This window comes from Salvelinus alpinus, chromosome 11 (genome assembly GCF_045679555.1).
Source record: "Salvelinus alpinus chromosome 11, SLU_Salpinus.1, whole genome shotgun sequence".
Taxonomy (NCBI): domain Eukaryota; kingdom Metazoa; phylum Chordata; class Actinopteri; order Salmoniformes; family Salmonidae; genus Salvelinus; species Salvelinus alpinus.
In genome coordinates, this window is record NC_092096.1 from 50,664,003 (window position 1) to 50,691,563 (window position 27,561).

The window sequence follows — 27,561 nt, forward strand, 5'->3', positions numbered from 1 at the left end:
GTCTTATTCAGTACATTTAGTTATTGCTTGCTTTTCTAGTCTACCAACGTTGCTACAGGCATGCCAGCTAAAATAGTTTGACAATCTAGCTACTCTAACTTGATTGATAGCCTGAAATGGCTAACTTCATAAAATGTCTAGGTGGCTAGTAGTATTACAGAGACATCAACCAAAAATATGATTAGTATTTATTAAATATTTTTAACAGGATAAATCTGAGGGGCACGTGCCCCTGTGCCCCCAATGGGGATGACGCCTCTGCAATTGTTAATGCAGTCTTTGATGTGCTTTGGTGTGCATGACCACTTTTTCTTTTCCCACTCCTTTCACTCTTGTTGTGTTGTGGCCATATACATATAATCCGTAGAAGGGGTTTGGAACCTCTAACCCTGGCAATTTGACTGAAGAATGGCTGCCAGTCTTGACTTGATTGCGAACTGCAATCTATGGATTAGGCCTATATGTCTATGGTTGGTTGCGGCTGTCAGTTTGCCTTTTGCAAACGTCAAAATAGAATCGAGTGAAAAATGTACAGTTTGGAAAGCAAATACTGTCATTATTAAATTTGTAAAGTGATAGGTATTTTAAAGGGATACTTCAGGATTTTGGCAATGAAGCCCTTTATGTACTTCCCCAGAGTCAGATGAACTTGTGGATGCCATTTTTATGTCTCAGCACAATGTCATTGTGCAATGATTGGAAGTCTCTGGTAATTGCTAGCATGCTAGTTGATACCATAGACTTCCAGTCATTGTGCTATAACTTTCTTCATACTGGATGCAGAGACATAAAAATGGTATCCATGAGTTCATCTGACTCTGGGGAAGTAGATAAAGGATTTGATTGCCAATATCCTGAAGTATCCCTTTAACATAACGCACACAAAAAACATTTGATGAATGAAATATTGAATCATTAGTCTTCCTCAAATAAAGGTGATGATGACACAATCTTTGTGAGAGGGAGGGTATCTGATTTCATTGGTCCTCAACTTCCCAGCTAGCAATTCTAGGGAGAGAGAACGTTTTTGCAATCTTACCCGTAATGTTCCTCTAATGTTTGAGTGTCCAGTTTTCCGTTAGTTAGGGGAACATTCTATCTATGTTAGTGAGAACCTTTTTAGCATGGTTTGGTGTTAAAGTTAGAACATTCCCTTAATGTCAAACAGAACTTATATAGAAGCTGTTTACAATGTTCTCAGAATATAGAACGTTAATGTTCTAGACACATTTAATGGGACCTTGCAAGAACATTCATGTGTCCAGTTTTCTGAGGGTTAGGAGAATATTCCATCAATGTCCCACCAAACATACAGTACATAGTTCAATCGAGTACAGGCTTAACTGAATGACAACAGAGACAGAATGCAACATGGAATTTAATTGAATAGTTTGGGGTAGTCCTCGTCTCAGAGGAATGCTCCTCAGAGCCAGATGCTGATGACATGTTGCACTCTGCTGGGCAGCTGGCATTGAAACCCTCCCCCGCTGGGAGAACGAGGATCCGAAGATGGTCCTTTAGTTGGTGGTGGTGGGGAGGTGGAAGGTTGGTGGTGGTTGGGAGGTGGAAGGTCATTCGAAGACTGTTGCTGCAAAACAGCAAGTGAGAGACAGAAGGGGTGAGTTGGCATATAAATACTCCCTTAGACAGGGGTGTAAAGTACTTCATAAAAAATACTTGAAAGCACTACTTAAGTAGTTTTTGTCAGTATCTGTACTTTACTAGTTTTTGACAACTTTTACTTTAACTTCACTACATTCCTAAAGAAAATGATACTTTTTACTCCATAACTTTACCCTGACACCCAAAAGTACTCGTTACATTTTGTATGATTAGCAGGACAAGAAAACGGCCAAATTCACACACTTATCAAGAGAACATCCCTGGTCATCCCTACCGCCTGATCTGATGGACTCACTAAACACATGCTTTGTTAGTAAATTATGTCTGAGTGTTGGAGCATGCACATGGCTATCCATAAAAGAGTTGAGACTCTTACGAACACGTACATGTTGGTTGTTTTGCTCTAGGACTCACACAGGCCTTACGAGATTCGTCTGAAGGTCCCCCGGTATCAGTATCAAAATAAATGGTAGTACACTATATATTGAGACTGTTCAGTGCCAGAAATAAGGGGTACAAATACATGTAAAAAAATATATATATTTCCTGATCTTTCTTATAGCTCTCAGATATAGGACAGACACTTTATGTACAATTTTACACTGTCCATTTGCAATGTCTTACAATGGGCATTTACCATCCTGAATTGGACATGCTCTAATATTCTGCAGAAATACCCAATTGACTGGCTCATTGAACTCATGATGGACGAGCAGTGATAGTGGTTCCTCTCCATCGCTCGGTGGTGCAACGAGAGAAATTGAAAAACATCCAAAATGACCCCCATTGGCAGGACCCAGGTGGGTGGTGGGGGGGGGGGGGGGCCCTACCCGGCCATGGACCCCTAGCACCCCCCTGAAGCCATTTAGAGCCATATTAAAAATCGCTCCTGGTAACCCATTCAATTACCAGGTGCACAGCTGTCCATTTGCAATGTATTACAATGGGCATTTACCATCACGAATTGGACATGCTCTAACATACTGCAGAAATGCCCAATTGACTGGCTCCTTGAATTCGGGAAGACCGAGCAGTGATTGTGGTTCCGCTCCATCGCTCGTTGGTGTTGATTTCAGCCTGTCCATTTGGTGATGGAAAATCCCTCATTATATACATTGGAAATGGACAAATGTAAACTGTCCATTTGCAATGTCTTACAATGGGCATTTACCATCACAAATTGGACATGGTCTAATATAGTGCAGAAATGCCCAATTGACTGGCTCGCTGAACTCGGGATGGACGAGCAGTTAAAGTAGTTCCTCTCCATCGCTCGTAAGATGCAATGAGATGCAAGTCCCGTTGGTGCAATGTCCTGCTTGTTGGTGTTGATTTCAGCCTGTCCATTTGGTGATGGTAAATCCCTCATTAAATACATTGGAAATGTACACTGTCCAAATGTACAATGCCAATATATTATACTGCCATCAAGTTAGCCATCAGTCAATAAGATATCATAATGACACCAAATTTATAAACTCAGCAAAAAAAGAAACATCTCTTTTTCAGGACCCCGTCTTTCAAAGTTAATTCGTAAAAATCCGAATAACTTCACAGATCTTCATTGTAAAGGGTTTAAACACTGTTTCCCATGCTTGTTCAATGAACCATAAACAATTAATGAACATGCACCTGTGGAACGGTCATTAAGACACTAACAGCTTACAGACGGTATGCAATTAAGGTCACAGTTAAGAAAACTTAGGACACTAAAGAGGCCTTTCTACTGACTCTTTAAAACACCAAAAGAAAGATGCCCAGGGTCCCTGCTCATCTGCGTGAACGTGCTTAAGGCATGCTGCAAGGAGGCATGAGGACTGCAGGGCAATAAATTGCAATGTCCGTACTGTGAGACGCCTAAAACGTCTCACGCCTAAAACGTACAGGGAGACAAGACGGACAGCTGATCGTCCTCGCAGTGGCAGACCACGTGTAACAACACCTGCACAGGACCGGTACATCCGAACATCACACCTGCGGGACAGGTACAGGATGGCAACAACAACTGCACGAGTTACACCAGGAACACACAATCCCTCCATCAGTGCTCAGACTGTCCGCAATAGGCTGTGAGAGGCTGGACTGAGGGCTTGTAGGCCTGTTGTAAGGCAGGTCCTCACCAGACATCACCGGTAACAACGTCGCCTATGGGCACAAACCCACCCAACCCATCGCTGGACCAAAAAGTGCTCTTCACTGATGAGTCGCGGTTTTGTCTCACCAGGGATGATGGTCGGAATCGCGTTTATCGTTGAAGGAATGAGCGTTACACCGTTACACCGAGGCCTGTACTCTGGAGCGGGATTGATTTGGAGGTGGAGGGTCCGTCGTGGTCTAGGGCGGTGTGTCACAGCATCATCGGACTGAGCTTGTTGTCATTGCAGGCAATCTCAACGCTGTGCGTTACATGGAAGACTCCCTCATGTGGTACCCTTCCTGCAGGCTGACCCTGACATGACCCTCCAGCATGACAATGCCACCAGCCATACTGCTCGTTCTGTGCGTGATTTCCACCAGATACTGACTGTTACTTTTGTTCAGGGACACATTACTCTATTTCTGTTAGTCACATGTCTGTGGAACTTGTTCAGTTTATGTCTCAGTTGTTGAATCTTGTTATGTTCATACAAATATTTACACATGTTACGTTTGCTGAAAATAAATGCAGTTGACAGTGAGAAGATGTTTCTTTTTTTGATGAGTTTACATACTGACACCAAACCCACTTTGTCCAACTCGTTAGAAGCCAATTATCACATATTTCAGAGCCGGCCCAAAATTCACAGCGCCTTCTGTTAAAACCATTCAAAAAACGTAAAACACGTAGTTACATTCTAGCTGCTGGTCCAGTTCTGACATTATGTTTAGGCCTAGCTGAGGCGACCCCGAATCCTGAGTTTCGGCTTGATAGGTCATTCATTGACCAAGCAGCGACCTTAATTAGTGCTGAAAAGGCACTTTTTACAGGCGTTGCTACGGGGTTCCTGGAAGAGCTATCAGACAAGAACTTTAGGGTCCGTCTCTATGGGCTGAGGCGGTTTCAATGCACCTAGTCTTGTGATTTTGGTACTTTTTTAAGTGTTGTCATTTTCGCAACGTATAAAATGAATTGAAGTTATTGCAAATGGACGAGGCTGTTTCTCGGCCTGAGAACCTTCTAGAGCGACATAACTCACAGTGTACTACCGACTTAAGCTCTAGAACAGGTTTATAAAGTTTCAGAACTCTAGGTCTGATGGTTCTTTGATGGGTCGAACGCAGGTAACTATTGCAGGCTCTGTGCGTCTGTAAGCCCTCACAGAAAATCACAGAAATCACATAAAGCTCCGAAACCTGCCTTAACGGATTCACCTTAACACGCCGCAACTGGATCAATAACTTTTTGGAAAAAAACCCACATTTGTTTAACCATCATCAAACGGACGTTGTACAATTTCTCGTAAATTACGATAAATGGCTGGTTCTATTTTTCCTTACACCGTAGGTTTATGTACTTTGACGTGAAGTGGTCAAGTTAACTCTGTATTACCAATTTCGACCTTTAATCCAAGAAAATGGGCATTAACTTCTTTGGGATAGGGGGGCGCTGTTTTCACTTTGTAAAAAATCGTTCCCAAATTAAACTGCCTCGTACTCAATTCTTGCTCGTACAATATGCATATTATTATTACTATTGGATAGAAAACACTCTCAAGTTTCTAAAACCGTTTGAATTATATCTGTGAGTAAAACAGAACTCATTTTGCAGCAAACTTCCTGTCAGGAAGTGAAAAATCTGAAATCGAGGCTCTGTTCCAGGGCCTTCCTATTCATTTGCTTGAAATCTATGGATATACATGCACTTCATACACCTTCCACTAGATGTCACGAGGCAGTGAGAGGTGGAATGGGGTGTCTAGCTTGATCTGAGGTCGAACAAGAGCTCTTGGAATGACGTGACCACTATTTCCTTTGTTCAGCAAGGCGCGGGAAGGAACCCTGGATTGCGTTCTGAAAAGCTTTCGTTATAGACGGCTAATATCTCCGGCTTTGATTTTATTTGATACATGTGATAATATCATCGTAAAGTATGTTTTTTCAATATAGTTTTATCAGATTATTGAAAGTTTATCGGGAGTTTTGGCGGTTTCCGTTCTCTGCGTTTGGTGAAGATGGACAGCTTCGTGCCACTTGGCTAGCTTTGGTTGCTAATTCGACAGGAGAAAAGGACATTCTAAAACCAAACAACGATTGTTCTGGACAAAGGACCCCTTGTACAAGATTCTGATGGAAGCTCAGCAAAAGTAGGAACCATTTATGATGTTATTTCGTATTTCTGTGGAAAATGTTTAGTACTATTTTCCGCCCTCATTGCAGGCGCTGTCTCGCTATAACGTAAGCTGTATGTCGTACTAAAGTTATTTTTAGAATTCTAACACGGCGATTGCATTAAGAACTAGTGTATCTTTCATTTGCTGTACAACATGTATTTTTTAGTAAAGTTTATGATGAGTTCTTTGATTAGATTAGGTGAGTGTCAGAAATATATCCGGATAATTTTGTGCAGTTTGGCTACGTATTCACATTGTAAAACCACGATTTGTACCGCTAAATATGCACATTTTCGAACAAAACATATCTGTATTGTGTAATATGATGTTATAGGACTGTCATCTGATGAAGTATGTCAAGGTTAGTGAATAAATTTATATCTTTTGCTGTTTTTTTTGCTATCGCTACCTTTGCGGTGAATGAATGCGGTTGTGTGTTTGACTATTGTGGTAGCTAATATAATGCTAAATTGTGTTTTCGCTGTAAATCACTTAAAAAAATCAGAAATATTGGCTGGATTCACAAGATGTTTGTCTTTCATTTGCTGTACACCATGTATTTTTCATAAATGTTTTATGATGAGTTTTTAGGTATTTCACGTTGGTCTCTGTAATTGTTCTAGCTGCTTCGGTGCTATTTGTGATTGTAGCTGCAATGTAAAACTATGATTTATACCAGAAATATGCAAATTTTTCGAACAAAACATAGATTTATTGTATAACATGTTATAAGACTGTCATCTGATGAAGTTGTTTCTTGGTTAGTGACTAATTCTATCTCTATTTGGGGGTTTTGTGCAAGCTACCTGTGCTGTGAAAGAAATGTCTGTGCTTTTTTGTATTTGGTGGTGAGCTAACATAAATATACGTGGTGTTTTCGCTGTAAAACATTTAAAAAATCGGACACGTTGGCTGGATTCACAAGATGTTTATCTTTCATTTGCTGTATTGGACTTGTTAATGTGTGAAAGTTAAATATTTAAAAAACATTTTTTCTTTCTTTTCGCGCACTGCCTTTTCAGTGGAATGTGGGGGGGGGTTCCGCTAGCAGAACCCCGGGGCTAGACAGGTTAACTCAAAGAGCGTTGAGGCCTCGATGCCATCTTGTTTCAGGGCTAAAAGTACATTTGGCCAAACCTGTGCTCACCCAGTTTCGTCTTCCAAGTCTTTTCCATTTACGAGAAACGGCCATGTCCATTTGGTGATGTTTTGTCCATTTGTCCATGTCATAAGCATCCAGTCGCAATCTGGTGGAATTTTCTGGTAAAAATTTCCAAAAATGTTACATTTTATAACGCGGAAATCAAATGTCCGAGAGACTTTATTTGATAACTTCCCGGAAGACCGGGCCCTGGGGGACGACCCGAGGCCGTCGGCCTATTTTAATAACAGCTGCGGACGTCTAGTAAGGAATCGTACACTTCCAACATGGAGATCCTCATCGATCCTACGGAAAATGCCGAAGAGTGCCCTTAAGGTATGTAAGGCCCAGATTGTACAAAAATGTAAATACATTTTTTTAAGCTCTAAGGGGTCTTAAAATTCATAATCAAATAGCAAAATGATCCTCGATATGACCTTCTTCAAATAATTCCATATAGCTTAGTTTTTTCTGGGACACAAATGTTTTTTGAAACATTCCTATAAAATGCGTCTAGAACATTAATATCTTATGTTCTGAGAACAAGGCATCCATGTTTTGTGTATGTTTGGTGGAACGTTGATGGACTATTCTCCTAACCCACAGAAAACTGGACATGAATGAACATGAATGTTCTTGCAAAGTTCTCATTTAACATGTCTAGAACATTAAAACCTCTTAAGGATTAGCCCCTTTTTTTCAATTTTCGCCTAAAATGACATACCCAAATCTAACTGCCTGTAGCTCAGGCCCTGAAGCAAGGATAGGCCCTGTAAAAGGAAACACTTTGAAGTTTATGGAAATGTGAAAGGAATGTAGTAGAATATAACACAATAGATCTGGTAAAAGATAATTCAAAGAAAAAACCAACCGTTCTTTTGTATTTTTTTGTACCATCATCTTTGAAATGTAAGAGAAAGGCCATAAAGTATTATTCCAGCCCAGGTGCAATTTAGATTTTGGCCACTAGATGGAATCAAGGTGTGTGCAAAGTTTAAGACTGATCCAATGAACCATTGGATTGCTATTTAAAATGTTGTATCAGGACTGCCCAAATGTGCCTAATTTGTTTATTAATAACTTTTCATGTTCAAAATTGTGCACTCTCCTCAAACAATAGCATGGTATTATTTCAGTGTAATAGTTACTGTAAATTTGACAGTGCAGTTAGATTAACAAGAATGTAAGCTTTCTGCCAATATCAGATATGTCTATGTCTTGGGTAAGTTCTTTATAAGTTTTTTATTTTACTTTTATTTAACTAGGCAAGTCAGTTAAGAATAAATTCATATTTTCAATAATAGCTTAGGCCCCTTGTACAGGGGCAGAACCTTGTCAGCTTGGGAATTATTTTGTCAGCTTGGGGATTTGATCTTGCAAGCTTTCGGTTACTAGTCTAATGCTCTAACCACTAGGCTACCCACTGCCCCAAAAGTTATGGGAACATTTGTTGTTAGCTGGGTTGTGGCTCAGACACTTAATTCAGAATAAATGGATTTAGTCCTGAGTTAACCTGCCCCAGAGCAGGTTAGTTCTGAATGATTCATTGCCATAGAAATGTATCTAGCTAAAAGGTGAGCCACTTTCGTGGTAAAGGTTATCCTGAGTTGAACTCATTTGACCTTGCTGACTTAAACCTGATTCGTAGTATAGGGCTCAGATGTTTTGAAATGTGTTATGTATTGGGCCTTGTTATTGAAACTACTGTAATAAAATTCCAATGAACACATTTCAAATGTCACTTTTGTCAGACGGACTTTTATGCTGAATTCCAAAGAAGCGGAAGTAGACGACTTTTATTCTGACAAAAATGTGCAACGAACACTGTAAATTGGTGTAACGTTAGCTAGGTGGACATTGCATTTTGCTAACTAACCCTACCTGTAGATCTTTTTCTAGTGTTATACCAACAAGTTCGTTGGGAAATCAGTTGATTTTTTTCAACGAACATAACTTTGTCTATTTGCAAGTAAGTGGCTAAGCTAGCTATCTTTTCAAGATGATTGACGTTTAGACTACCATTTAACGTTAGCATTTAGCTAACGTTCACTAGATAGCTAATGAAATTGCATTTATTGTTGATTTAGCTACTGTAGCTAGCAGCAAATTAATTTAGTTGATAACTCACTAACGTTAGTGCTACTTTTTGTTGGAAAACTGAAGCTATGAAGAGATATTTAGTAGAGTAGTCAGGGTAACAGTACTGACAGACTAACTAGCTAACGTTAGCTGATGTGTTTGCTCGAGCTAACTTTACAATCATATTTTGACTGACTAACGTTAGCTAGCTGGTTAGCAAACGTTACCATAATCTTTAGTGTAACGTTAACTGCCTAGTCCTCCGCGAAACACACCCTAAATATCTAGCTAGTCGCGCATGCGCCGGTTATGTCCCTCACTAGCTAACTGACGTTCCTTAATTAACTTGAACCACTGAACCTAGCTGGCTAACTAGCTATCTTAGCTTGCCAACTGTTATAATGTTTGTGCTTGATGACGCTTTCACCTAGCTTGGTCCCGCAACTAGCAATTACATTTCGATTGTTACTTTTAATGTGACAGGTGATGGTATCTGTAACATTAAACATTATTAATTTAAATGACAAAGATACTTTCGGCAGGATGAACTAACAACCTCTGAAATAGATACTACTGAGGATGAGCATTTCCATTGGTGACAATGACGGTGCTGGCGTGAGCATAATTAGAAACGCATTCTTTCACACTGACTGAGTGATGATTTTTTTTTAGTAGCTACAGAGATCCTTATCAGTCTACTACAGGGAGACTACAATGTTATTGTTTACTTACTGGGATTGGGCAGATGTACACCGGCTCACTTCAAAGAATTGTGACGTTTGTTGAATGCTGAAGCATCAATAACAGTGGTGAGGAGGAGCTTTGCAGACTCTTTGTGTCCGGAAGTAATTTAGCCATTCATTGTACACCTTTGTGCTCCGTAGAGTTGCTATTTTCTCTAGTTTTCTCATGTCAATTAGCCTGTAACGTTCTTGGATTACTCATTATATTAATAAAGTCTGATTTAATCAAGAAATACGATAGTCGGTTTAAAAAACGTTAAAGGTACCAGACTGTGTTCTGTTTGTGTTGGAAAAAATCACTACATATCCCATTGAGCCAAGCAGGGAGAGGCTACCAGTTGTCACAGTTTCAAGACCAGTCAGAAACGTCCAGCTAACCTTAAGCCTTGGGTGCTCCCGAGTGGCGCAGCGGTCTAAGGCACTGCATCTCAGTGCTTGAGGCATAATTACAGACCCTGGTTCGATTCCAGGCTGTATCACAAATGGCCGTGATTGGGAGTCCCATAGGGCGGTGCAGAATTGGCCCACCATCGTCCGGGTTAGGGTTTGGCTGGGGTAAGCCGTCATTGTAAATAAGATTTTGTTTTTAACTGACTTGCCTAGTTAAATAAAGGTTAAATAAAAGCCAATGACGCCGGTGGATCTCAAAATTGAACATTGATCTGTGTTAAGTAGCAATGATATCCTTCGCCATAGTTGTCTTACGACAGATGGTTTGAACCAGTCATGACTATTCTACAAACAATAAATAATTTAAGTTTCTTTCCAGCGGATTTCTTAGTGACATGATTGTATAACTAGCAAAGGAGTTTTGAAGTTGAGGGTCCAGTATTTATGAAGTTGGGCAATGATGATGAAAACTGGAATAGTTTAGCAAGGGAAAACTGGGAAAAACAAGCTTGGGACAGGATTTAGCTGGGTGCATATGCACACTCGGTTAAATCAGGAGACAGATTTTTTATTTTTTTGGCCCTGGCAGCGAAAGTTCGATGAAACAATTCAGAGACTGAAACAATAGGCTACATCAGATGATATCTATTTAAAGAGAGCGAATCGATTTACAGTCCCGAAATCAGTTTTAACTGTTAATGCTAAAGGAAAGATTTAAACAATGTTTGAGTGAACCCTGAATCCAGAAAATTAACGGTGAAGTCTCTTCCGGACACGGTAGACGACTCCTCCTCACCACTCTATAGCATCCGGTTAGACCCTCCTCTTTTGCACTCCTCTCCTGTCTCCTCTTGCAAGGACATATAGAGAAGTTAAGAGGAGAGAGAGAGAGAGAGAGAGCGAAGCGTTCACTCTTTGTTTGATACAATTGTTTTTGGTGATAAATAAGACAAGTCAATATGGCTGGAATGCGCAGGCGGCATTCTGTGGCTGTCCCGGCGATGGGCCTGGGTATTGGCCGGGGCAGCTTGGTGAGTCCTATCTGATATTCTGCCTAAAACTAGGCTAGTGCTTGTCTTTAGGCTATAGCTACATTTATTTGATTGAACAAACAGCAAAAGTCAGCTATTTTGCCTATGACTAGTAATTGGCTATCTACATTTGATTTGATTTACATTTAAAAAATGTTGTTATTGTGCCACCTTTTGAGAACAGAACGGTATCAAGAGGAGTTTTCGTGTTGATATTGCTGGCAAAGAAATGAAGATAAAATAATGGTTTTACTCACAGTGCAGGCGATACAGCAAGGTCCTGTAGATGATGTTGGTGATGATGATCTAACATGTTGTGGCTCCACGATCTGTTCACCTCTTCATCTGAAGAAGTCATGGTTAGGATGGGTGGACTATTCCAGTTTTGAAGGGTATTTCCTGGTGGTTCATTTTATTCCAATGTTATTACCAATGGCATACATGGGAACTCAGCTTCTCCTTCTTCTAACACCATTTTCCTGCCATGATTGGATCCTGGCTAGTCCTCCCAGTTGTCTGCCCTTCGGACGATATCCATAAGGCTAGCTACCGTGAATCTGGTCTCATCTCACATGGCATTGCCTCGCCGAAGACCGAAATATGTTTCAAGATCCTCCACTGCCCCCATTTGACCATTTTTATGAATGAGTTCCTCTGTGTCTAGACAGTGAGTGGTGCTGTCTGTGTGTCTGCTGGCTGTAATGGTTACAGGGTGCTGAACCATATGACTGGGTGTGTGACTGTGTCCTCAGGCTGTCTGTGTCCCAGCAGTCAGCTGTCTGGCCTAGCTATCGACGAGTCAGCTGGTTGACATTCAGACAAAGGGAACTAGGCCTAATGATATGTCATCAACAATATGTTTTTTGAATCTAGTTCTTGTTGTGGAATAGGCCTTTTATCATATATTTTCCCTCTCAGCTTCTTCATAGCTGTCTATATGGCCTAGCTAGTAGACAGGAGTCAGCTGTCTGATATTCACAGGGAACTATGCCAAATGTGGTAGCCTGACGACTAACTCTAATATTTTTTTAACTAGGCAAGTCAGTTAAGAACTAATTCTTATTTACAATGACGGCCTACACCGGCCAAACCCAGATGACGCTGGGCCAATTGTGTGCCCCCCTATGGGACAACCAATCACGGCCAGTTGTGAGAGAGCCTGGATTCGAACCAGGGTGCCTGTAGTGATGCATGTAGCACTGCGTTGTGCCACTCGGGAGCCCACTTCTTCACTTGAGTCTGAGACCGCCAACATTGAAGTTGTTTGTGGTGACGAGAGGCATTGTGCAAAACAAAGTCATCAGCGATTGGATTGGCTCTAACCATTCAGAGTATCAAAGCCAATGACGAATTTACAAACCGCCGCTTCACCCACGTGTTCCGGCCCAACCCATCAGTTTCTGGACCAATCAGATGGGCCCGGGATCGGGGAGGTACTCTGATCCAGACTCCTTGCAGAGAAGAAACTAACGTCCGTGGGCGTGGTGCAGCGAGTCTGGGTAGCCAGGCAACTAATGGGGCATCGAGTTGATGGCATATCCATTCCCCCCCCATCAACTATTATTCACTTAAATGACACATTTCATGGTTTAAAGTCTTAATGATAACAAAATCAAAGTGTCCTTACTGACCACTTACAGTGGCTCAGTGTACAACAACAGTCCTTGCTCTCTGTCCTTCCAGCAACCATTAGTGGACTCTGCTCCACCCTCTAATGTCCTTCTGTGTCCCCCTCTTTCTCCCCCCTCCCCAGCTCTTCAGCAGCCCCCTCCTGAGCAAGATGAGTGCGGACGGGGGCGGCAAGCCTGCCAAGGTGGGCTCGGTGGTGGAGGTGATCGGTAAGGGTCAGCGTGGCACGGTGGCTTACGTGGGCGCCACGCTCTTTGCCACTGGCAAGTGGGTGGGCGTGATCCTGGACGAGCCCAAGGGCAAGAACGACGGCACGGTCCAGGGGAAGAGATACTTTCAATGTGATGAGAACTGTGGTATCTTCGTGCGCCAGTCCCAGGTAAGCTAAGCTTACACGTCACACGATATAGACACTTCATACAGTGCATTCGGAAAGTATTCAGTCCCCTTTACCTTTTCCACATTTTGTTACGTTACAGCCTCATTCTAAAATTGATTTAAATTGTTTGTCCTCATCAATCTACACACAATACCCAATAATGACAAAGCGAAAAATAGTTTTTTAGAACTGTCAGCAAATTTATTCAAAATAAAAAACAGAAATCCCTTATTTACATAAGTATTCAGACCCTTTGCTATGAGCCTCGAAATTGAGCTCAGGTGCATCCTGTTTCCATTGGTCATCCTTGATATGTTTCTACAACTTGATTGGAGTCCAGCTGTAGTACATTCAATTGATTGGACATTGAGGCACGCACCTGTCTATATGGTCCCACCCTTGACAGTGCATTTCATAGCAAAAACCAAGCCATGAGGTAGAAGGAATTGTCTGTAGAGCTCCGAGACAGGATTTTGTCGAGGCACAGATCTGGGGAAGGGTACCAAAACATTTCTGCAGCGTTGAAGGTCCCCAAGAACACAGTGGCCTCTATCATTCTTAAATGGAAGAAGTTTGGAACCACCAAGACTCTTCCTAGAGCTGGCTTCCCGGCCAAACTGAGCAATCGAGGGAGAAGGGCCTTCGTCAGTGAGGAGACCAATATCCCCATGGTCACTCTGACAGAGCTCCAGAGTTCCTCTGTGGAGATGGGAGAACCTTCCAGAAGGACACCATCTCTACAGCACTCCACCAATCAGGCCAGATGGAAGCCACTCCTCAGTAAAAGGCACTTTACAGCCCGCTTGGAGTTAGCCAGAAGGCACCTAAAGGACTCTCAGACCATGAGAAACAAGATTCTCTGGTCTGATGAAACCAAGATTGAACTCTTTGGCCTGAATGCCAGTGTCACGTCTGGAGGAAACCTGGCACCATCCCTACGGTGAAGCATGGTGGTGGCAGCATCATGCTGTGGGGATGTTTTTTAGCGGCAGGGACTGGGAGACTAGTCAGAGATCCAGTACAGATGAAAACCTTCTCCAGAGCGCTCAGGACCTCAGACTGGGGCAAAGGTTCACAGCCAAGACAATGTAGGAGTTGCTTCGGGACAAGTCTCTAAATGTCCTTGAGTGGCACAGCCAGAGCCCGGACTTGAACCCGATCAAACATCTCTGGAGAGACCTGAAAATAGCTGTGCTGCGATGCTCCCCATCCAACCTAACAGAGCTTGACAGGATCTGCAAAGAATAATGGAAGAAACTGCCCAAATATAGGTGTGCCAAGCTTGTAGCGTCATACCCAAGAAGACTTGTGGCTGTAATTGCTGCTAAAGGTGCTTCATCAAAGTACTGAGTAAAGTCTGAATACTTATGTAAATGTGATATTTCAGATTATTATTTTTTTTACTGATTTTGCTTGGCCATTATGGGGTATTGTGTGTAGATAGAGGGGGGGTGGGGAATTATTTTATCCATTTTAGAATAAGGTTGCAAAGTAACAAAATGTGGAAAAAAATCGAATAAAATTTTATTTGTCACATTTATCACAGGTGTAGACTTTACAGTGAAATGCTTACTTACAAGCCCTTAACCAATGATGCTTTTAAGAAGTTAAGAAAAAGAAATATGTTAAGTAAAAAATTAAAAAATTAAAGTAACAAATAATTAAACAGCAGGGTTCTGAATACTTTCCGTATGCACTCCAATGCAGATGCACGCACTCACGCATAAGGGGATGAGATGATATTTGATGATGAGACATTCATTTTAGTGGGCATAAACTACTTGCATAGGAACAATAGTATTCACAAACACGCACTCTGTGGTGGACTGACGTATTGAGCATCTCTCTCCCTCTTTATCTTTGTCAGATCCAGCTAGTGGAAGATGGATCCAGTGCCACCTCTCCAGACACCCCAGAGGCGGCCACTGCCAAGTTCCTGCCCAAGCAGAAAGGTGAGCTGGATAACAAAGCTTTTATACCGTCATTTTGGCCCCCTACAGGGTCTGGGCCCATGCTCATAAAGCGTCTCAGAGCAGCAGTGTGATCTAGGATCAGTTTTGCCTTTCAAATGATTATTAATAAGATTACATGGACAGAGGGGACCTGATCCTAGATCAGCACTCATACATAGACTGTGAATACTGACCCTGGTGCTAATCGTATGCTACACTGTAAAACTTTACATTGATGATACCATTTTTTCTTTTTTACAAGTAGTTTATAAACTATAATGAGTTTGAGAGAACAATCTTTTTTTCCCCCCAGACATTCCTGAGACTCCGAAATCAGTCAAACAGGTGCAGTAAAAATACAGACAATATATTTTTTGTTTGTTTTAGAATGATTTGTGCCCTTGTGCTGATTTATACCCCGTCCCTCTCTTCCCCTCCCTCCCATTTCTCCTTTTTTCAAGTGATTGTCCTCCCTTTCCCATACTTCTCTCTATCCCTCTCTCCTTTCCCCCCCGAATACCGTTACAGATGCACATTCCCAAGAAGGTAGAGATATTTAAACTGTGCTCATCTGCCTTGCCATGGTCCTTGCTTGTCACGTTTTCTTTTCCAACACATCAGCATTTTTTTAAATTTAGAATTTGGCTATTCTGGGTTATATTTTTGCTCAACAGTAATATATTTTCTGTAGTTTGTCTTTCGCAGTTCATACCTCAACTGTTTTACATGGACATTTTGTGTGCACATTTTTTTCCCTTTTGATTTCTTGAGACATTTGGGAGCATGATTCACATTTTTGGGCTGTTACGCACATTTTTTTAGATTTGTATTTTTTGGTTAACCTTTCTGAGACAAGTGTATGCTTGCTTGCATTGTGATGCGCCGTGTTTGTGCCTGGACATCACTTGGGTTTTGAATTTGAACTAATTTGATATACTTTAAAAAAAATCGCCTTCACCCACTAATCTATTACAGTATGTCTTCAGATTTTGAACACAGTAGTTATGGTCAGTACATACTTGCATAAAGACTTCAGTGGTTAATCCAGTAACACACAGTAGTAATCCTGCCTGTAGAGTGATATCTGTGTGTGTAGACTAATCTTAACCCTGTGTATTTCTGCTCCTCTCGTACTGCTAATTGCTGCCCTCGCCTCCTCTGCTGGGCCTATGTATGTCTATCTGTGTATGTGTCCTCTATCCTCTCCTCCGCCTCTACCCACCCTCCTCCAGTTCGTAACCCGCCGTAGTACCAAGGTGAGCTTTTGAATATCAGACAGAGGCATTCAGTGAGGTAACAGGGGTACTAAGAGGGAAGAGTTCACCTGTCTCTCATTTTGTGTACCATATGAAATGAAACATGGGTTTATAGCTCTTAGGTATGGATGTTGTAGGAATGTAACAGATTAGGAATGCAAAATAGCATCTACAGTCTAGAAATGATGTTCAGAGTGCGATATTCCTGCTACAGTGTACCTCATATAGGTCTACTCCGATAGTAGCCAATATTTAACATGCAGTATTTCACACACTCTACATGTATCTGCATCGGCCTAACTATAGAATGTGGGTGTAGTAGAGTGTATAAAGTTGATATAGAGAATGCCCACAGGAAGAGAGATCGCAGCAGCAGACAGTTCTTTGAGCCCTAACAGAGTCTACTTTGTCACACACAACAGTTGAACACTCCTGGTTGCCTCTCCTCCTCCAGCTCCCTCCCCTCCCTCCTCATGGTACGTTCCAGGCCTCAAACCACGCCCTCCCCCCAGGGAGAGACCAACTCACGTCCTGGAGGGGTGAACTCTGGTCATTCTGGTCATTGGTCAAAGGTCAAAATCCTAACAATAACTGGAATGACTACAGCATATATAGTTTGTTTTTCAACCCAAGTCCCCACAAAAAGGAAACAGTAACTTGCTGCTGTAGTTTAGCAACCATCTACGACCAGAGTTCACCTTTTTCCATATAGTTCAGTTAACCTGTGCCAGTTCCTTCAAGGACAGTTGATACTTTTTATTGTAGGCCAGATCAGCACAGTAAGGGGAGACTTATATGGCACTGGGTGTGGCGTTTTATCACCTGTGTGCCAGGTGTGTTGACTCACTATGACAGGTTCACTTTACCATGGGTTGACCTTAGTTCACCTGGGTTTGTTCGTCTGTTCTTAGCCTGAGTGCCAGTCTGTTTCTGCTCGCTTGCCAACTCCTTATGGGCAAATGACAGCAAATTGATCTCGGACCAGGCTATGTACCTGTGTTCTGGGTGGCAGTCTCTTTCACTATGATCACTGGGATTAACGGGTAATGGTACTGTCTCACGGATGTAGTTTTCTCTTTTACATGCGTTTTACTTTTATTTCTCGATTCCTTCCTATTCTCTCCCCTTTCTATCTTTTTTCCATCTCTCCCTGCCCCCCTTCTCTTCTCTTCCCCTCCCCAGACCCCCCGAGTCTTAGCCACCCCGGCCTCTGGTCTGTCCAGCTCTCTTTCCAGGGAGGATGTCAGTGAGGGCAGCCTGTCTTCCAAGGGTGCACTGGGGGCTCCCGTCGTCCCCCTGCCCAGCGGCACCCCTGCCACGCCCGGAGCGCCTCCCCCTGCCACCCCTAGCAAGGTCAGTCCACAACACACCCTGCCCAATTAGATCATTAGCTAAGGTAGTGTACACTAATTCTGGTTCTTGAGAGTTAGTGTGTGTACTGTGTGTAGGCTTTTGTTCTAGCACAGCAAGAATAGTCAAATAGTCATTATGACTTTGATAAGTTGATGGATGTTTTTAGTGCTGGGCTGGAACAAAAGCCTGGCTAACCTGAAGCTCTCCAGAACCAAAATCGGGGACCACTAATCTAAGCCCAAAATATCACCTCAATCCATTGTTTCCTCATTTGTCATATCATCTGTTGACTGTTCTATTCATGTTGTCATTGTAAACAGGCTGAGCCTCCCGTATCTAAGCAGGTAGGGTAACATTATCTGGACGCATGCGTAGATCTGGCCTGGGCATGTTGTTTGACTAACTGAGTTCACAGGGTGTTTCAGAAGAGTGCTTCTCCTCAACCTCACTACTACTGCACTTCCCCAATGTGCCCACAGAGGGCAGAGTTTCCATCTTTGGTTTCATGTCAGTGGAACTGTGTCACTGCAACGATGGTTCTTGGTGGTGGGAGCGTGTATTTGAGCTGTGTGCGGGTTTTATATGCGGGTGCTTTAGACTCCAGTCACTCTCTGAGATGTCAACTATCCCCTCTCTCGGGGTTAAAAGTGCCTTTCCCAATTGACCACACATCAACATGAAGTGATTCTCTGTGTGCACCTCCCTCTTGCCGCTCTCTCTTTCCACTTCTTTATTCCGTTCTTCCCCCAGGAGGAAGAGTCTCTGCGAGGTCAGGTGAAGGATCTAGAGGAGAAACTGGAGACCCTGAAGATGAAGCGAGCAGAGGACAAGGTCAAGCTGAAGGAGCTGGAGAAGTACAAGATCCAGCTGGAGCAGCTGCAGGAATGGAAGACCAAGATGCAGGAGCAGCAGGCCGACCTGCAGAAACAACTCAAAGAGGCCAAGAAGGTAACAAGTACTAGTACCCACCATAGAAATGAATAAATCACGTTGATGTCTCTTTATGGGTACCTGTCCACTTTCCCTATTAGATAAGAAACATTTTCAATGAACAGTAAAACATGATATTCTATTTGCAAAAGTTCTTATTTTTCTTACAGGGTAACTGATGAGGGTAACTGATGTAATTGTCTTGTATGTGAAGTGAGATTACTGATGTTAGCTCTCGTCATTCAGGATGCTCGGGAGGCCCTGGAGTCTAAGGACCGCTACATGGAGGAGATGTCAGACACGGCGGACGCCATCGAGATGGCCACACTGGACAAGGAGATGGCCGAGGAGCGGTCGGAGAGCTTGCAGGTGGAGGTGGAGGCACTGAAGGAGAAGATGGAGGAGCTCACCATGGACCTGGAGATCATCAAACACGAGGTCGAGGAGAAAGGTCAGAGTTCACTCGACAGGGTGGTAATGTTAAATGATTGGTAGCGTGTTGACCTGCTCTTAATGGGGGAAATAAAGTTGTTTGGATTGAATTGACCTTGAATTGACCTGTTACCAAATTTGGAAGTAACACAATTTTGATTGTGAGGTTGAGGAGAAAGGTCAAAGGTCACTAGTAGTGTGCTGGTGTAAAAAATTGCAAAATGTATTCCGTCTCGTCCTTCCTGGAGCTTATTGTCGATCCCTTTTTACTACAGGGATTATTGAGTAGCTACTCAAATGTAATTAGATTTTTTTTCCCTAAGAAACAAATCAAATTGTATTTGTCACATCAGTAATCTCACTTCACATATAACAGGTGTAGACCTTACAGTGAAATGCTTACTTACGAGCCCTTAACCAACAATGCAGTTTTAAGAAAATACCCCCCCCCAAAAAGTAAGAGATAAGAATAACAAATAATTAAAGAGCAGCGGTAAATAACAATGGCGGGGAAATATGCAGGGGGTACCGATACATAGTCAATGTGCTGGGGCACTGGTGTCAAGGTAATTGAGGTAATATGTACAGTAGGTAGAGTTATTAAAGTGACTATGCATAGATAATAACAGAGAGTAGTAGCAGTGTAGGGGGAGGGGCAATGCAAATAGTCTGGGTATCCATTTGATTTAGCTGTTCAGGAGTCTTATGGCTTGGGGGTAGAAGCTGTTTAGAAGCTTCTTGGACCTAGACTTGGCGCTCCGGTACTGCTTGCCGTAGGTAGCAGAGAGAACAGTCTATGACTAGGGTGGCTGGAGTCTTTTTGACAATTTTTAGGGCCTTCCTCTGACATCGCCTGGTATAGAGGTCCTGGATGGCAGGAAGCTTGGTCCAGTTATGTACTGGGCCGTTCGCACTACCCTCTGTAGTGCCTTGCAGTTGGAGGCCGAGCAGTTGCCATACCAGGGAGTGATGCAACCCGTCCGGATGCTCTCGATGGTGCAGCTGTAAAACCTTTTGAGGACCCATGCCAAATCTTTTCAGTCTCCTGAGGGGGAATAGGTTTTGTTGTGCCCTCTTCACGACTGTTGGTGTGCTTGGACCATGTTATTTTGTTGGTGATGTGGATGGCAAGAAACTTGAAGCTCTCAACCTGCTCCACTATAGCCTCGTCGTTGAGAATGGGGGCGTGCTCGGTCCTCCTTTTCCTGTAGTCCACAATCATCTCCTTGGTCTCCTGTCTTGGTCACATTGAGGAAGAGGTTGTTGTCCTTGCACCACACGGTCAGGTCTCTGACTTCCCCCCTAAAGGCTGTCTCACCGTTGTCGGTGATCAGGCCTACCACTGTTGTCATCAGCAAACTTAATGATGGTGTTGGATTCGTGCCTGGCCGTGCAGCCATGAGTGAACAGGGAGTATAGTAGGGGTCTGAGCACGCAACCCTGAGGGGCCCCCGTGTTGAGGATCAGCGTGGCGGATGTGTTGTTACCTACCCTTACCACCTGGGGGCGGCCCGTCAGGAAGTCCAGAATCCAATTGCAGAGGGTGGTGTTTAATCCTAGGGTCCTTAGCTTAGTGATGAGCTTTGAGGGCACTATGGTGTTGAACGCTGAGCTGTAGTCAATGAATAGTAGTCTCACATAGTTGTTCCTTTTGTCCAGGTGGGAAAGGGCAGTGTGGAGTGTAATAGAGATTGCATCATCTGTAGATATGTTGGTGCGGTATGCAAATTGGAGTGGGTCTAGGGTTTCTGGGATAACGGTGTTGATGTGAGCCATGACCAGCCTTTGAAAGCATTTCATGGCTACAGACGTGAGTGCTACGGGTCGGTAGTCATTTAGGCAGGTTACCTTAGTGTTCTTGGGCACAGGGACTATGGTGGTCTGCTTGAAACATGTTGGTATTACAGACTCAGACAGGGAGAGGTTGAAAATGTCAGTGAAGACACTTGCCAGTTGGTCAGCGCATGCTCGGAGGACACATCCTGGTAATCCGTCTGGCCCTGCGGCCTTGTGGATGTTGACCTGTTTAAAGGTCTTAATCACATCGGCTGCGGAGAGCATGATCACACAGTCGTCCGGAACAGCTGATGATCTCATGCATGTTTCAGTGTTACTTGGCTCGAAGCGAGCATAGCAGTAGTTTAGCTCGTCTGGTAGGCTCGTGTCACTGGGCAGCTCTCGACTGTGCTTCCCTTTTGTAGTCTGTAATGGTTTGCAAGCCCTGCCACATCCAACGAGCATCGGAGCCGGTGTAGTACGATTCGATCTTAGTCCTGTATTGACGATTTGCCTGTTTGATGGTTCGTCGGAGGGCATAGCGGGATTTCTTAAGTCCCGCTCCTGAAAGCCCGGAACATATTCTGTCTGTGCTAGCAAAATGGTCCGGTAGTTTAGTATCTGCTTCATCTGACCACTTTTTTATTGACCAAGTCACTGGTGCTTCCTGTTTTCATTTTAGCTTGTAAGCAGGAATCAGGAGGATAGAATTATGGTCAGATTTGCCAAATGGAGGGCAGGGAGAACTTTGTATGCGTCTGTGTGTGGAGTAAAGGTGGTCTTTAATTTTTTTCCCTCTGGTTGCACATTTAACATGCTGTTAGAAGCATCGGTCTGTGGTGGTATGTAGACAGCTACGAAATATACAGATAGTGTGGTCTACAGCTTATCATGAGATACTCTACCTCAGGTGAGAAAAACCTTGAGACTTCCTTAGACAAACAAACAAACAAACAAACAAAGTAGCTGTGATTTATCCAGTATTGCTTGGCAAGTTGAGACGTAACCTAACTGCATTTCTTCACCAGGTTCTGATGGAGCTGCCTCCAGTTACCATGTCAAGCAGCTGGAGGAGCAGAACAGCAGACTGAAAGAGGCTCTGGTCAGGTGAGTGTGTTTAAAAAAAAAAAAAAAAACTCCCTTGAACATTTTACTCCAGGATTCATTTTAATCTGTCCAGAAAACCAACCCATAATGTTTCCCTTTGGTTTGAGCTTTAACAGAACTATCTCTCCTCCCAGGATGCGTGACCTGTCTTCCTCTGAGAAGCAGGAGCATGTGAAGCTCCAGAAGCAGATGGAGAAGAAGAATGGAGAGCTGGAGACTCTGAGGACCCAGAAGGAGAAGCTACAGGAGGAGATGAAGCAGGCTGAGGCCACCATTGATGAGCTGAAGGAGCAGGTTAGTCAGCCAGTTTTATTTATTTATGTATTAGTACCAGTCAAACATTTGGACACCTACTCATTCCAGGGTTTTTCTTTTCTTTTGACTATTGTCTACATTGTAGAATAATAGTCAAGACATCAAAACTATGAAATAACACATGGAATCATGTAGTAACCAAAAAAGGGATAAATCAAATTTTATTTTATATTTGAGATCCTTCAAAGTAGCCACCGTTTGCCTTGATGACAGCTTTGCACACTCTTGGCATTCTCTGGAATGCATTTCGATGAACAGGTGTCCCTTGTAAAAGGTTAATTTGTGGAATTTCTTTCCTTCTTAATGCGTTTGAGCCAATCAGTTGTGTTGTGACAAGGTAGAGGTGGTATACAGAAGATACCCCTATTTGGTAAAATACCAAGTCCATATTATGGCAGGAACAGCTGAAATAAGCAAAGAGAAAGGACAGTTCATTATTACTTTAAGACAGGAAGGTCAGTCGATCTGGAAAATGTCAAGAACTTTGGAAGTTTCTTTAAGTACAGTCGCAAAAACCATCAAGCGCTATGATGAAACTGGCTTTCATGAGGACCGCCACAGGAATGGAAGACCCAGAGCTGTTTTGCGGGTGCTATTTAATGAAGCTGCCAGTTGAGGACTTGTGAGGCGTCTGTTTCTCAAACTAGACACTAATGTACTTGTTCTCTTGCTCGGTTGTGCACTGGGACCTCCCACTCTTTCTATTCTGGTTAGAGCCAGTTTGCGCTGTTCTGTGAAGGGAGTAGTACACAGCGTTGTACGAGATCTTCAGTTTCTTGGAAATTTATCTTATGGAATAGCCTTCATTTCCAAGAACAAGAATAGACTGATGAGTTTCATAAGAAAGTTCTTTGTTTCTGGCTATTTTGAGCCTGTAATCGAACCCACAAATGCTGATGCTCCAGATACTCAACTAGTCTAAAGAAGGCCAGTTTTATTGCTTCTTTAATCAGAACAACAGTTTTCAGCTGTGCTAACATAATTGCAAAAGGGTTTTCTAATGATCAATTAGCCTTTTAAAATGATAAACTTGGATTAGCTAACACAACGTGCCATTGGAACACAGGAGTGATGGTTGCTGATAATGGGCCTCTACGCCTATGTAAATATTCCATAAAAAATCTGCCGTTTCCAGCTACAATAGTAATTTACAACATTAACAATGTCTACACTATATTTCTGATCAATTTGATGTTATTTTAATGGACAACAAATGTGCTTTTCTTTCAAAAACAAGGGAATTTCTAAATTACCCTAAACTTTTGAACGGTAGTTTGTGTGTGTGTGCGGGCGCGCACATTCGGAAAGTATTCAGACCCCTATACCTTTTCCCTCTTTTATGTTACAGCCTTAAAATTTATTAAATGTATTTTTCCCTCAATCTACACACAGTACTCCATAATAACAAAGCAAAAACAGGTTTTTAGACATTTTTGCAAATTAACTGAATATCACATTTCAATAAGTATCCTTTACTCAGTACTTTGTTGAAGCATTTTTGGTAGCGATTACAGCCTTGAGTCTTCTCGGGTGTGACACTACAACCTTGGCACACCTGTATTTGGGGAGTTTCTCCCATTCTTCTCTGCAGATCCTCTCATGCTCTGTCAGGTTGGATGGGGAGTGTCGCTGCACAGCTATTTTCAGGTCTCTCGAGATGTTCGATCGGGTTCAAGTCCGGGCTCTGGCTGGGCCACTCAAGGACATTCAGAGACTTTTGGCTTCCGTCTGGCCACTCTACCACAAAGGCCTGATTGATGGAGTGCTGCAGAGATGGGAGAATCTTTCCAGAGGGACAACCATCTCCAGTAACCATTGGGTTCTTGGTTACCTCCCTGACCAAGGCCTTTCTCCCCCGATTGCTCAGTTTGGCCGGGCGGCCAGCTCTAGGAAGAGTCTTGATGGTTCCAAACTTCTTCCATTTAAGAATGTTGGCGGCCACTATGTTCTTGGACCTTCAATGCTGCAGATTGTTTTTGGTACCCATCCCCAGATTTGTGCCTCGACACAATCCTGTCTCGGAGCTCTATGGACAATTCCTTTGACCTCAAGGCTTGGTTTTTGTTCTGACATGCACTGTCAACAGTGGGACTTTATATAGACAGGTGTGTTCCTTTCCAAACCATGTCCAATCAATTGAATTGACCAATCAAGTTGTAGAAACATTTCAAGGATTATCAATGGAAACAGGATGCACCTAAGCTACATTTCTAGCCTCATAGCAAAGGGTCTGAATACTTATGTAAATAAGTTATTTCTCTTTTTATTTTTAATACATTTGGCAAAATGTCTAAATACCGATTTCCACCTTGTGCTATTGCGTGTAGATTGAGGAACATTTTTTATTTAATTAATTTTAAAATAAGGCTGTAACATAAAAAATATGGAAAAAGTCAAAGGGTCTGAATACTTTCCGAATGCACTGTATACTACATGAGGTGATGAAGCAGGTTGAGGTTACCTAATGATCTCCAAGAACAACCTAGGAAGTTTTTCTATGTTAGTGTCACTTCGGATTACTCGCATCTGTATGTTTTTTTTTTTTTTTTTGTATATGCCTAGGTTGCTTTTAAGAGCTTTGCAACATACGTATTTGTAAAAAGTTCTATATAATTGAGATGTTATGTGTCCTAGGTTGATGCTGCTCTCGGGGCAGAGGAGATGGTGGAGACTCTGACTGAGAGGAATCTGGACCTGGAGGAGAAAGTCAGAGAGCTCAGAGAGACTGTCACAGACCTGGTGAGTTCATATCAATACTCCTGTCAACCCTGTTACCTTCATGTCAACCCTGTTACCTTAATATCAATGTCAACCCTGTTACCTTAATATCAATGTCAACCCCGTTACCTTAATATCAATGTCAACCCTGTTACTTTGTATGGTTTGAGTCGTCAGGGATTTGTTGAGTTCACACACCCATACCAACTATTTTTGGTTTTGAATAGCCAACTCTGTGTCAATGCTATGCCCCTGCTGTGCGCACACTATATTGGTAAGGACTCTGTTTTAGAGTCCGAGATACACCCTTTGTGTTTGAACCCTGTCCACTCAATATTCACCACACCACCACATAAGACACCCTACCACCTCTGACCCATTCCAGGAAGCGATCAACGAGATGAATGACGAGCTGCAGGAGAACAGCAGGGAGACGGAGATGGAGCTGAGGGAGCAGCTGGACCTGAACGGGGCCAGGGTGAGAGAGGCCCAGAAGAGGGTGGAGGCCGCTCAGGAGACCGTGGCTGACTATCAGCAGACCATCAACAAGTATCGCGAGCTCACCACCAGCCTACAGGTATAGAGTTTGAATTCATTGTTTCAGTGTAGTGTCACACAACATGCAATCGGAAGAAGGGCACTTAATAAACACACTATTGTTGTTAATAGTTTAAAAAAACGATTCTGTGAACTTGTTTCTCAGTCAGGGTTTTACTGACATCCTGAATACATCAGCCTTTAGGCAAAATGGGAAAGGTCTTGTTAGCTGACTGGTTTATTTTGGTTATTTGTATATGAATTGTGTGTGTAGGATACCAACAGGGAGCTGACCGTTGCACAGAATGCCAATGCAGAGCAGGTCCAACAGCCTCCTGCTGAGCTGTTTGACTTCAAGATCAAGTTTGCTGAGACCAAGGCCTACGCCAAGGTAAGAAAGTGTCCCACATACATACAGTTCAGTGCAGTAGTTCCTTTACAGGGACCGCCAGATCACCGTTTTTTTAAAGTAAAAATTTTACATCAAATATTTATCAGTGAATGTAGTAGTTTAAAGGCCTATTATTGCAGGATGTGTGAGATTATACCGTTACAACAACAAATAACATGTTTATCCTATTCACGTGTGTCTCCCCAGGCCATCGAGATGGAGCTGAGGAAGATGGAGGTGGGCCAGGCCAACAGACAGGTGTCTCTCCTCACCTCCTTCATGCCCGACTCCTTCCTGCGTCATGGAGGAGACCACGACTGTATTCTGGTGCTCTTGCTCATACCAAGACTCATTTGCAAGGTATTGTGTGTGTGTCTGTGTGTTCCAGTTGATTAGTATTACAAGCTCCGAATTTGACGAGGAATGTGTGTGAGTATTTAAGGTTCTTACTGTGTGTGTGCCTAATGTGTGTGTTCCTCCCTCTCTGTAGGCTGAGTTGATCAGCAAGCAGGCCCAGGAGAAGTTTGATCTGAATGGTAACCCAGTGGAGAGGACTGGGATGAAGATGAGAGGACCACCTGGAGAACAACTCAGCTTTGCCTCTGGACTGGTGTATTCTCTAACCCTGCTACAGGCCACACTGCACAAATATGAACAGTAAGGAGGATAGAATTAAGTAATATGGTCAATATACCACGGCTAAGGGCAAAACGGGTGCCTGGATACAGCCCTTAGCCGTGGTATATTGGTCATATACCACAAACCCCAGAGGTGCCTTATTGCTATTATAAACAGGTTACCAACGTAATTAGAGCAGTACAAATATTTTTTGGGTCATACCTGTGGTATACGGTCTGATATACCACTGCTGTCAGCCAATCAGCATTCAGGGCTCGAACCACCCAGTTTATAATCTCACTTATACTTCTAAGATAGTAACAGCATATTGAAGTGGCTGCTTTCTCTGTCTCGCCTGCCTGATCACACTTGTTTTCCTATAGAGTACATCTAATGATAATCGAGCAAAGGGAAATCAAGGAGTGCCATGTTCTTTAAAGAGCGAATGCCCCTAAAAAGCAACTTCTCGTTTTGAAAATGGCCTATGTAGCATCGATATGAGTCAGAAACATTTATTCTAGTGTAAAAATGGACTACAGCGTGTAAATAGGATCGTTTTGGTCATGAAGTCCGTGTCGTCCAAAACTGTGAAGGGTAACATAACAGTTTTTCTTGGGTTGGGTTTATTTCAATCCTGCACACAGCTGGCAGAACCCAAGTAAGCATCAATTTGCAGTGCAGCTGCACACGCCCGATCTTAATGCCTATGGTCAATTTGGTTTGACATTCGATATCCCCATGGGGGTAGTTGGGGACCATCAGTAAATTACACAATATTGGACACTATATTAAAAGGTTAATAGCTCCAAATTTCAATGACTTAAAAACCTCAAACCAACTATGCCTTGTAG

General features: G+C 42.8%; 1 protein-coding gene and 1 long non-coding RNA gene across 10 annotated transcripts in view; one reads left to right on the plus strand and one right to left on the minus strand.

Moving 5' to 3' along the window:
- Positions 1–1,197: 1,197 nt before the first annotated feature.
- LOC139534881 (uncharacterized) lies at positions 1,198–11,997 on the minus strand. Of its 2 annotated transcripts, XR_011667021.1 has the most exons (3): positions 9,886–10,383; positions 7,081–7,193; positions 1,198–1,588 (listed from the first exon to the last, which is right to left on the minus strand). It is a non-coding gene; the product is annotated as an uncharacterized lncRNA (long non-coding RNA). The 2 variants fall into 2 exon arrangements; XR_011667022.1 differs by lacking the exons at positions 7,081–7,193; positions 9,886–10,383 and adding an exon at positions 11,575–11,997.
- Positions 8,876–27,561, plus strand: part of LOC139534879 (dynactin subunit 1-like) — a 34,031-nt gene continuing 15,345 nt past the window's right edge. The window contains exons 1-18 of one of the 8 annotated variants that reach the window (XM_071334396.1): positions 8,876–9,043; positions 13,071–13,325; positions 15,193–15,277; positions 15,591–15,622; positions 15,806–15,823; positions 16,510–16,533; positions 16,956–17,009; positions 17,716–17,886; positions 18,207–18,230; positions 18,637–18,834; positions 19,063–19,267; positions 22,053–22,131; positions 22,266–22,425; positions 25,081–25,185; positions 25,550–25,741; positions 25,976–26,092; positions 26,300–26,452; positions 26,583–26,749. In XM_071334396.1, coding sequence (XP_071190497.1) covers positions 13,098–13,325; positions 15,193–15,277; positions 15,591–15,622; positions 15,806–15,823; positions 16,510–16,533; positions 16,956–17,009; positions 17,716–17,886; positions 18,207–18,230; positions 18,637–18,834; positions 19,063–19,267; positions 22,053–22,131; positions 22,266–22,425; positions 25,081–25,185; positions 25,550–25,741; positions 25,976–26,092; positions 26,300–26,452; positions 26,583–26,749 — 2,012 coding nt within the window. In that variant the 5' untranslated portion in view covers positions 8,876–9,043; positions 13,071–13,097. Of the gene's footprint in view, positions 9,044–13,070; positions 13,326–15,192; positions 15,278–15,590; positions 15,623–15,738; positions 15,824–16,509; positions 16,534–16,955; positions 17,010–17,715; positions 17,887–18,206; positions 18,231–18,636; positions 18,835–19,062; positions 19,268–22,052; positions 22,132–22,265; positions 22,426–25,080; positions 25,186–25,549; positions 25,742–25,975; positions 26,093–26,299; positions 26,453–26,582; positions 26,750–27,561 lie in introns of those variants that run through there. The other 7 variants (XM_071334397.1, XM_071334398.1, XM_071334403.1 and 4 more) reach the window with 7 other exon arrangements.